Source organism: Diadema antillarum, unplaced genomic scaffold (genome assembly GCF_040938485.1).
Source record: "Diadema antillarum isolate AM-2024a unplaced genomic scaffold, OU_Dant_1.0 scf00000066, whole genome shotgun sequence".
NCBI lineage: Eukaryota > Metazoa > Echinodermata > Echinoidea > Diadematoida > Diadematidae > Diadema > Diadema antillarum.
In genome coordinates, this window is record NW_027270955.1 from 2404654 (window position 1) to 2417050 (window position 12397).

Below are 12397 nucleotides of genomic sequence, written 5' to 3' on the forward strand. Positions count from 1 at the left end.
TTATTTTTTTTTTTACGATGATTCAATTTATCTTTACTCGATGTTCTTCTCCAGAGGGGCCCACATACTACAAGCTCTGTCTTTATAGTGGGTCCCTCCATTTTTCGCACTTAAAGCAACGGTATATATGTACTTCACTTTGATCACTTCTGTTTCTTTCTTACTATACAATGTATGATTACTATAGGTCCTCAATAGTTGTAGTCTTTTCATTTCACTATGTTCTACGTACCTTATTCTCTGTTATTAAATGAAGTGAAACATAGTTTTGTCGAAAAATGAAATAAACTTTGAATTGAATTGAATTGAATACCAAGACAAACTTTTGAATATTCCGGTGAAGTTCTATTTTAGATTATGTTCTGTATAATTTTCGTATCAATATACTTTATTGTGATATATGTGAGAAATATGAAAATAAATTGAAATGAAAATGAAATGAAATTATGGAGGCAATATTCTCAAAATCTCCTTCTCTCCCGCCGGAGTTCAAATTCGTCCAACTCTATAAAGATGGTGTGTGAGTGTGTATGTCTTTATTTTTTATATACAGTCCATGAGTCGATCATACCGCAAACGAGTCATATAACTCATAAGTTCGACACTAGTCTGACACTAGGCAAACAATGCCCATGAGTTTGACATACATAAAAGAAAAAGAAAGACCAACGAGACGTCACGATAAAGCCCGGTGATCTAACGTCGGTCTTGTGGGTCTTTTTTGGTCTAGTGTCAGACTGTTGAACCTTTAAGAGATTCTTGGGGTAATTGGATTCCCTGCAGAAGAATATTCTGTAATATAAGGGGGAGGGGGGCATTGTGCCTACTCGTTCAAATATCATAGGCCCATTCTTTCATCCCAGCGCCTATACCTGGTGACTTAATTCACCTAGTAATTTTAAGAACGTGAAAGCAAGTTTTAAACTATATACAGTCCCCATTGTACTTAAAGTAATTGTAAATTTTGGTTGAGACCTACCTTCAGGTTCCTAAAATTTTTGATGAGATAATGACAAACCTCTTATGAATTATGAAAGAGTCTGTAATTCAAAGAAGGATTCAACGTTTATTTGATAAAAATGCATTTTGAAATGGCAGACATATAAAAATCAGATCAATCCTAATTAAAGATGATACCCGCGCCTTTAATTAGGGTCTCTTTAATTGTTTTGCAGTGTTTTTTTAATATCTCAGCACAAACCGATTGTCATTTTATAAGATTTGATTTCCTCTAAGAATGGTATGCTCTGTATCATTTACTAACTGGTTTTTGGTATCTCGCAAAAAGTTATAAGTCCAATCCTTATCTCCATAAATGCGATACCATTAATACCTTTATGGTACTCTTTCTTAGTTCTATCACTTACGTTTTCTTTTTTTTTCTGAATACTAGTAGATTTGGGATTTGGGGCCTTCTGAATATTGTGGCGATTTGAACAAATTGAGATCTTGTCTTCCGAGGAATGCGACCAGCCTAGTTAACTGAAAATCTGTCATGGGATTTTCAAAAAGAGTGTGAAATACGATACAAAATTTACGTATGACGGACAACAGACACCTGATGATGAGTGACCGCTGGCAATAGCGCAATTCTTGAGCCTTTTGCTACTCGATGAGTGAAAACTGTAGAGCACTATGATTTATGGCTTGATGTCAAGAAAACTTGTGACAACAGATGAACCCTAATTATGTTTTAGAAATGGTAAGACTTTTTTTAACCAGTGTCAAGCTATGTCAAGCTATGAATCATAATATTTTAGATTTTCAGAAAGTCACTTGATGACACTTTGCAAAATTATCAGTAGACAACCTCTGTACATGTTTTTAGATTTCCAAAGTCAAGTCTTGTGTGTTGTTGCTCATGAATAAACATGTTCTTCGTGATGTCTCTCCCTTGCACAAAAAAAAAGAGAAGAAGTGCAATATATCAAAAACAAGTACGCATTATTTAAAGCATGGAGACGAATTTCACAGGTAAAGAAGAGTTGTTTTAAATGTTTTTTGCTAAATGATATTCGACTTCAATATCTGTGTACTGTAAGCACATTTTGGAACCAAACTTAGATTACAGAAAAAAAGAAGATCTCACCATTGTCCTGTTGATGATATTTTCAGTCGTTTAACATTCAGAAGCTTGATGTGAGGAAAAAGGTGGATAGTGCTTATTTGCTTATCAATGTTTCACAAAACTGCTCCTTCTGATCTCTCAGAGTTCCTTGTGAAATGTGAATCTAGAAACATTCTTCGGTCGTCACGGGAGTATCTATATAAATGTGATACCCTCCATTTCAACAAACTACCAAGGTAAACGTAGTTTCAGGTTTGCCGTCCAAGAACTATGGAACAGCATCACAATCATTGATATTAAGCATGCAAGTTAGAGCTATAAGTTTGAAACATCGTTAAACGTTTATCTGTTTAAGAACTGGCATAATTATTTTTAGATAATGATTTATGCTGCACTTCATTATTTCTGTAATTATATTTTCCTGTCTATGTTTTTTGCTTCCTCTAACATGCATACAGACCTTGCCTAAGGTATCATGCACTATATAAGAACTGTAATAATGATAATTTTGATAACAATAGTGGTACTAATAATAATGATAATAACAACAGTGTTGTACTGGACCTATTTTGAATTAAATTCAAATTCATGCAACTATGTGTTAAGATATGTTTTAAGGTTTTTCATGATACTATAAATATGTTCTTTGCCTTGAATTCATAGATATGAACATCAGAATAGATGTTCGACATATTGTATAATAATACAAGGTAGTATTGAATATATTCTACAGATTTATGCAGATTTCTAGGGCTTTATATCCCCGAGTGTTATATACATGTATACTGCAGAAGTGACTCTCAGCAGTTACAATATCTCATGACCACAGACACCAAGGGTCACATCTACAGATCCGTATGGAATATGGACATAATGGGTATTTACATTTCATAAGCATATTCATGCAAATTTTGGGTTTAGGATAGGCATATAGATTACATGGTGGCCATCTTGAATTTATGCAAATTAGGCATCGAACCACCACTTGAATTTCAGGGAACTTCTAATATATTCCTTAAGTGACTCCCCCAGGTTGAATCCCAGTGAAGTCGTTCCTGTTGCCATGGTTGCCATCAGTGGGTTGACCCACTTCTTTATATTTTGAATGTATCATAATCAGCAAACCCATTTTCCTCCGTATTTGAATTTCATTCTTACACGCCCTTGTTTTCGTTTATGTTGTATCCTAAGGCCTTATCGGTACTTGTATTTATTTCTTATTTTCTGTCTTTAGAATATAGGCATACTACCATCTTTATATACGTATATATGTTTGGCTGCCTGTGTCTACATGAATGACCTATTAAAGCTCAAGAAAGACATGGTCATCTTAATCTTCTCTCTCTCTCTCTCTCTCTCTCTCTCTCTATATATATATATATATATTCATAAAAAATGAAACTGAGACCAAGTTTATGGTATTTTTTACTCATCTCCCGTATTTTAGTATGTTTTTATCATTGATCTGTTTTGATGATAATGAGTGTATTCTAATTTTGTAAGTCTATTATATAATATGTGTACGGGAATGCATTACATGAGGGCTCACATGCCTATTAAAGGGCATCAGTAAAATAATTACTTTTGTGAGCTCTACCCCATGTATTGCTTGCCTATCCATAACTTTGTTTTATAATTCTGCCGACTGTGTATGTGTTATATATCAACATTCTATTGTGTCATTTCCATGTGGATGTATTTTAATAATAAGTTAGTGTTGATATCATTTTCAATGGACTGAATTACTAAGATGGTAATGATATTAATAACAACAACAACAACAACAACAACAATTTGTGACCCTGCATCACAAAACAAACGAAAAGTTGCCAAACATTGGTTTTTAGTTAAAAACAGGGTTCTGAGCATGACTTTAAGCCTTAAATAATGTATAGCTTTAATACTAACCTATTTGAATATTGACAAGGAAAACTCACTCTGGAAAAGTGTGCATACTAAGAAAAGAAGCTCCATAGTATGCCTATCTGGTACATTTAAGTGCGTAACCTTACCGATCCCTGCTCTGTCGATGAATTGGAGAAACAAAAGAAAGAAAGCAGGGAGTGCTAAAGAAACGGTACAATCATTTGGCCTGAAGAAGTCCACAGAAGTGGACAAAAGCTTTCCAGCAAATCACAAGGCCCGAATTCACGAAGTTAGTTTAATCTTGTCCATGGGTTAAACCATAGACAAATGTATGGGGCGCCAATTGTCACATGGCCTATTTCGTTACGTTATTTTGGTGAAAATCATAAATGAAAATTGAGACTGATAGGAAAACAGGTTTGTACACAGTTTTGAATTGTGATTCTATTGATTCATTTCATCTTTGTGACAGAACAAATAAGATCCCAACCAGTACCGGAAGACGCCGTGTGGACGATAACCCTCGAGCTGAATTCCGGGAAGGACAGCAAATGGCCAGTCTTCCTTGTGTCTTACTCGAAGAACCTACCGACGTGTTTTGGATGAAAAGTATCCACATTGTCGAAGCATTGCATTGAATGGGTTGATAATAATTCCCCTTTTATTTGGGTGTGTGGGTGTGTGTGAAACATTTTAGAAGGTGGATTGGGGATCTTTTTATGTTGGTTTGTTATCTTATCTTTATTCCTTTCCGATTATCCATTTTGCAAAATGATAGATTGATAATGTACGTGCTTAAAGGTATTGTATGAATATGCGTTGGTACTGACGTATTCGTCCTACGTACCGAGTGCGCATTCTGGCCCGAAGAGAGGTCGGCGAGATTGTGCGGCCTAAATCGTGTCCTTTGGCTGAATAATTCTCGCCACAAATAATAATGAACAACTGGTGACTTGTGGGATGTGAAAATCCTGTGATGCTGATAAATGGTAGTAGTGCAAATTCATTTGCAGTTAGCAATGTCAACTGTAAACGTAGCTCTTTTGAGCATAACGATAAATAGAAAATTCCAAACATTTTCCTGTTAAACAAAATGTATTTGTTGATCACTTGGCCCATTGCATGATCAACCTGGAATGCAGAATCACTATAGTAGATAATCTGCTGTCATGCTATTCAATTAGAGGCCAGCTATATCTCTAGTGTATCCCAAATTCAAGTGTTTTGTTTGAAATGAAGGAATGTCTTACTTTTGATAGAGAAATTTGTTTGTTTGTTCTTTGAGAAATGAAACGAAATTATGACATGTTGGTATAGATAAACACTTGCAGAAAAAAAAAGTATATATTATATATATCTACTTGGAGCAGGGCTGAATCTGCGGGTCCATGACTCATCATGATATGAAAAGGGCTATTCCGACATCGAGGAAAAGTGCATCGGTTACAGTTCGTTATTCCGAAGGTTCGTCATTCCGAAGGTTGATTATTCCGAAGATTCGTCATACCGAAGGTTCTTCATCCTAAAATGAAATTAGGTTTGTTATTCCGAAGGTTCATCAATCCGAACATGAAATAAGGTCGTTAATCCGAAGGTTCGTTAATCCGAATATGAAATAAGGCTCATTATTCCGAAGGACCGTTCCGGACCCTCATAGTTCATTTTCGGATCAACGAACCTTCGAAATAACGAACTCCATTATAATTTTCGGGTAAACAAGCCTTCGGAATAGCGAACCCTTTTTCAAATTCGAATTAACGAACCTTCAGCATAACGAACCTCCGGAATAACGCCATAAATGTTCTGATTAAACGAACCCTTGTTCATTTCGGATTAACGAGCCTCTAGGTATAGGGAATGTGTATGTAGTTCGGGCTAACGAACGTTCGGAGTAACGAATCTTCGGAATAACGAATCTTCAAAAAGACAAATAACACCCAGTGCTCCGATATTATACGACCAGCAAGTTCTTTTTTATTAGAAAACGTTACAACGAATTCAAATTCAAATTCAAATCTATTCTGTTTGTCGCCAATAAAAAATAAGATAAGATACATCACAGTTTCTTCAGTGAGATAGAAATCGTATCAACAAAACAATGTGAATTTAACAGAGTAAACAGTATTTGTATAGGCCTACTTACAGTAAAGATACATTACAATGCCTGAAGTAAAATGAAATAAAGTGAAATATCAACGTACACTAGGCGAAAAACGGAAGGACCCACTGAAAAGACAAGCTCTCAGAGTGTGGACCCCTCGGAAAAGAAAGAATCAGTGAAAATATTGGTAAAGTTCGGCATCAGAACAGCAACAAAAAGTTTTGAAGCAACAACAACGAAGTTAATTAGAAGGGTGCACGTCACGAGACCGACACCCACGAGTCATACAGCCCACAAGTCGTACAGCTCACAAGTCATACAGCCCACGAGTCATACAGCCCACAAGTCATACAGCCCACGAGTCATACAGCTCACAAGTCATACAGCCCACTAGTTACTGTATACAGCCCACGAGATCGACATGAAGTAAACTAATCCCACGAGTTATGCGGCCCATGAGTTCGACACTACACACAAAAGGCTCACGAGACCGACACTATGCAAACAAAGCCCACGAGACCGACACTAGGCAAAAGAGGCTCACGAGACCGACACTAGGCAAAGAAGGCCCACGAGACCGACAGGATGAACAGCGCCACGTATAGACCAATTAATTGTATAGGGTGTTCAGATAATGGCATAAGGAAGATACGAGAGATGGAAAAGGAGAGTTGCTAGGGGATTACCCCGTCAATTGCTCTCCCTCGGACCCTGAACTGTACAAAATCTTTAATTGTATTTGCGTCTTTGAATTTTTATTTTGTTTGTTTTTTCAGTAAACATGCATGAGATGTTCCAACATTGATTTCGAAAATGCCAAAACACTCTCGTTTCCCTTCCCGCAAAACAGATACCGGTATACACCTGTGCATGCTTAGAAAATGATGTGGACATTCAGATCAACCACCTAGAATAATACCCAGGTGTGAAATGAAGTTTACAAGAAAATATCTTTAAAAATGGTCCATATTGCAGTGCACAATTGCTTTACATGATATTGAAGGGGAGTAGTCATCTGCAAAGCTGCTGATTTAGTACAAATTCACAGAAAACAATATAATCATCTTTTAAGTTGGCTTTAAGGATTCGGAATAAGACGATGTATCCACGAAAACAGCGATATCAAATGTACCGTTTTTAGGAAAATAATGTTATGAATACAAGCCAAAAATCGAGGTGAATCGCTGCGATATAAAACGTTTTCATCCTTTGAAATGTCATACATTATATCTAAAGAAAACATTACAAATTAAACCCTAAACAGACGGGTATAAGCAGGAGGATAGAATAGTAAGGAATACATAACTAGTGAAGTGAGAAAGAAAAGGGCGAAAAAAAGCTTACATCCTGTCCACCGTCTATCTAGAAATTGGGAAAGCCTATTAAGAATAGCACAATGGCGTCTGAAATCAAACCATACATCGTTCTTGTCGTTTGTTTTAATACATTCTCTCTTTTTTGCGGCGGGGGTGGGGGGGGGGGGGGGCTCCCCATGAAGAGGACAATTATTTTATTTTAAAAAACTACAAAGAGATTATTGGTAGCGCTGTCGCTCCCCGTAGCATGAAAGAACTGCCCTCTAGTAAAAGCCACACGTGTATAAATACATAGTTACTTGATGTCGTTTATATGTAGATGGTGGTGTTTAATTAGTTACAATAATAATAATAATAATAATAATGATAATAATAATATTATTATTAATAATAATAATATTCATTATATTTATATGGCGCTTCATACTGACGCTTCTAAGCGCACTTTTGCTACTCATACAAATAGACTAGAAAACACAATAACATTGACAAAATAAGCGTTAACAGTAACAAAAGAAGAAGGAAGAAAAGAAAAGAAAAATACATGTGATACAATGGTACAATATTGATAACTGTGTGCGCCTCCAGAAAAAAAAACTAACAAAAATTACAACTGATTAAACAGGTGAGTTTTGAGAAGAATTTTAAATGATTCGACACATGAGGCTTTCTGAATATAAAGAGGGAGTTTATTCCAAAGAGTGGGAGCAATGGAAGAGAAGGCTCGGTCACCATAATTGTACGTGGGCCATGAAGTAATTGGAGAGAGGAAGATGAACGGAGGGGTCTGGCAGAAGAGGAGGAGCGGAGAAAGACTAAGTTTTGAAGATATATGGGTGCAAGATTACGTGTGATTTTGTACGTCAGAAGTAGGATCTTGAAAGTAATACGGGAATGGACTGGAAGCCAATGGAGTGAGCGGAGAACAGGAGATATATGGTCATGTCTCCTTCTATTTTAAAGGGAGACTAATCTAGCGGCTGAAACTGCTATTATACATGTACATAAATTAACCTAAATTGAATAATAACAACTCATTTATTTTGAATAGTTCTGAACGTATATGAGAATGACAAATAATACGGAGGGCTTTTTGTCTGCAGTAATAACACTCTATTCAAGAGGGTCGGATCAGTATTGCCCAAAGCTAAAATTCCATAATTCAAATAAGGCAATATCAGAATGGCGTATAGCATAAGTAATGACTTTTGAGGAATATAAAATTTCAGTCTATTTAATAACACCTACATTATTATGAAATTATTTTGCAGATATGATCAATATGTGTTCTCCAGGAAAGTTTGTTGTCAACAATTATACCAAGAAATTTAGAGCTTAAAGGGACTGTACAGTACTGGTTGATTCATGTTTTGAACATTCCTAAGTGATATAATGAAAAGCCTCTTATGAAATATGAAACAGCATGTAATTTTAAGAAGGATTCAATGTTTATTTGATGAAAATTGGTTTTCAAATGGCTGAGATATCCAAAAAAGTGCTAATAATAAAAGGCGACATGCCCCAACTTCATTAGTATCTCTTTGTTTCACCTTGTTTTTGGATATCTCAGCCATTTCAAAACCGATTTTCATCGAATAAACTTTTTATACCCCTTAGAACTGCATGCTCTTTGACATCTCATAGAGTGGTTTCTGAATATCTCATAAAACGTTAGAAGCTAAATCTTCACCTCGACCAGAACTGTACACACCCTTTAATACACTTCCTAAATTAAAATCATCTACAGCTATATAAGAATTTAATACTCGACCCTGTTACTGAAAGGCATATATTTTGTTTTTTGAACATTCAATGATAATTTATTAGCCCTGAACCAATTAGTTACTTTTGTCATTTCTGCATTAACTCTTTGGAAAAAGATATCAACATCATTATGAGCAAAGAAAACAGTGGTATCATCGGTAAAATGAATAAAATAGAAAGCACTTCAGAAACAGAAGAAAAATCATTGATATATGTTAAAAGTAACAACGGTCCTAAAAGATTTCCCTGTAGAACAGCACACTTGAAATTTCTCTCATAACTGAGTCATTATCTTTAATAGTAACAGACTGTTTCCTTTACCTAAATAACTCTTAAACCACTGCAAGGCTTTCCAACGTATTCCATAATGCGATAACTTATAAAGTAAGATGTTATGATTAATTCAATTCAATTCAGTTCAATTCACTTCAATTTAATTCATTTTTATACTTCTCAGTGAAGGAATGTACGTCAAATATAATAAAGCATAGTGAATCATAATATAACTAATATATTATATAATTATAATAACAGTATATTAATGTATATTAATGTAATCAAACACATACATCATAGCGTCAATAATGTACGTTTGGTTCTTTGTATAACGCTAAAGAAATATCATGGAACCTACTTAAAAGCGAGCTTGTTAAGCGTAGGTCCCCAATTCTGAACAGAGTTTAAAGCCCCCGTTCCACTATGCCGTTTTCGCTACGATTTGACAATTTTTTTGGACAAAGGATCGGGTAAAACCTGAGCCGATCTGGACACAGTACGATGTTAGAACGCTCTAAGTACGCTGCAGTTACGACTATCACGTGCTTGCTACGCTCTTACTACGATAATCGGGAATGAGGCATTACGATCTCTGCCGCTGCAGCTACGCTTTAGAACGATGTAGCTACGCTGTCGGTGCGATGTTGCCGATGTTATCCGATCGATGCACGCTGTATCTACGCTCTGAACGATCTATACGATCTTATCACGCCTTCACCCCGTTTAGAGAGCTGAAAAGTGCCCGATGTGCCCCGATATACCCCGATTCGACTGTCGATCTGCAGTCAGTCAACTTATTAGCATGCAGAACCGACGAAGAAATATACTGTGGACATCGAAGAGGCTCCTCTTCTCACGGTTCTTTTGCAGCAATGCATTGTTATAAACAATGACGTGCTGATTTTTCCAAGGCTTTTTCTTGATGTCCTTGCTTTTATAGTCCGTCTTCCTCCAGTTGTAGATGATTTCATGTTCTTCAAAATTCTGCTATGTCCTCTTCCTCCTTTTTCAGCATCACGTGCAGTCTCTCTTTCTTCGCCTTTTGGGTAGCTGGTTTGCTGCTTTCTTCTCTTCTTTTTCTTCATCTCTTCTTCTTCGAAAATAACAGCTAAAATTACTTCCCGTCTTTGTGCCGATGTTACTATGCTCAGAAAGACCTTGTTACGCTCATCCCGCAGCGTTTACGCCGTCACTACGCTCTCCCCGTTGCGTTTACGCTGTCACTGCGCTCTCCCCGCTTGCCGTAAGATTAAAAATATGTCAATTTTGATCGGGGAGATCGGGAAGAAATTTTGGACCGGTTCAAAATTTCTTCCCGATCTGAAAAAAATGCCCGCTCCAACCCCGACTTCCACACGCTGCTGCTACGATGCTTCCGATCCCCGTACGCTTTTGCCGCTCTCTCCCGATCTGCTAGATCGGGACAGATCGGGGTCCAAATCGTGATAGTGGAACGGGGGCTTTAGATAAAGATAAGGAGCACGGATGCAACGTAGGACCAAAATAAAGAAAAACAAAAATGAAAGACAAAAATACCCAGGGCAATAACAGAATCTTCTCAATAGAAATAGTGATATATAGACAACCACATTCTGCAGATGTAAGAACAGTTGATTTAGCAATGTTGACAAGAGTGTAATATGATTTAAATAATGCTGAAAAGAAAACAACTCGACATGCGAGTCCTCGGAAGAGATACGGGAAACCTAAAGAGTGAACATACAAGTACTAACATTCACAGAAGAATTAGAATTAGAATTACCAGCCAATAAAGCACTGATATGAATACAACAAGCCAGCTGTTCACGCGTTCCGAAGTCTTAGGGTACGAAAAGGGGGTACTGGTGTGGAGGAATAAAAGAGCGCAGAGAGGCTTAAATGATATGAATGACAACAACCAACACAGCAGGAAGAGGCACATAAACGTACAGACATTTCAATGGACTTACGCAATGTAATTATTCAATGAATTATGTCTTAATTTGTATTTGAACGTCGACAAAGACAAACAACCTGTGAGTTCTATGGGGAGATCGTTCCAGTATTTCGGCCTTGTATACATATTTTTTTTTTCTCGCAAAAAATGGTTCGGGTACGTGGTAGGTGATAATCGTCACGTGGGGGGGGGGGGTGTGGGATAATTATGAATATAATAATTTCTTTTAAACATATGCGAGAAAATATCAGGAAGATCATTTTTTTAATAATTCATACATGAATATCCCTAAATCTGACAAATCTGACAATAGTTCACAATTTTGTTCTTATGGAAAAATTTCATCTGTATGACATAAATATCCAGTCTTATTGATTATTCTAAAAGCGCGCTTTTGTGAAAGAAAGAGCCAGTCAAGCAAAGATTGGGACGTATTACCCCATGCCAGTATTCCGTAGTGGAGGTAAGGGGAAATCATACTTGAGTATATAATTTGCAATATATTGGTGGGGAAGTACTTTTTTCAGTTTGTTTAGAATTCCTGCAGTCCAACGTAAAACCTTGGTTAAAAAGTTGATGTGAGATTTCCAGGATAAAATCGCTATCAATACACAGTCCTAAAAACTTAATACAATCAACTTTCATTAAATTAATGTCATTAATTTGTAGTTATTTGTAATTAATTAATAGTATAGAAGGCCTTGGAAACGTTTAAAAAATTAATTAACTAAGAGTGCTTGTCAATTGCATTAACCACGAGTCGTTATCAACAATATGTAGGACAGCATGAATAGTCCTATGTTTTTCTGGGAATCGAAACTGAGAATTTACAAATATTTTTTTTTCAAATAAAAAAATGTAACAATTCTAATATGAATTATATTATATATTATATATATTAGACAATAAAGATGATAAAGGAATTGGGCAATAATTACTGACATCCAGTTTGTCACCTTTCTTGTGTATTGATATTACTTTAGCCAATTTCATTTTGTCAGGAAATATTCCTTGAGAAATTGATAAATTAAAAAAAATTAGTCAAAGGGTCTGCAATTGCAGATATAACT

General features: G+C 36.1%; 1 protein-coding gene across 1 annotated transcript in view; it reads left to right on the forward strand.

The window, feature by feature from the left end:
- Nucleotides 1-4540, forward strand: part of LOC139716509 (uncharacterized) — a 51429-nt gene extending 46889 nt beyond the window's left edge. Inside the window, exon 7 of the mRNA XM_071628050.1 lies at nucleotides 4407-4540. Within this exon, the coding sequence (XP_071484151.1) occupies nucleotides 4407-4540 (134 nt within the window). The remainder of the gene's footprint in view (nucleotides 1-4406) is intronic.
- Nucleotides 4541-12397: the final 7857 nt, after the last annotated feature.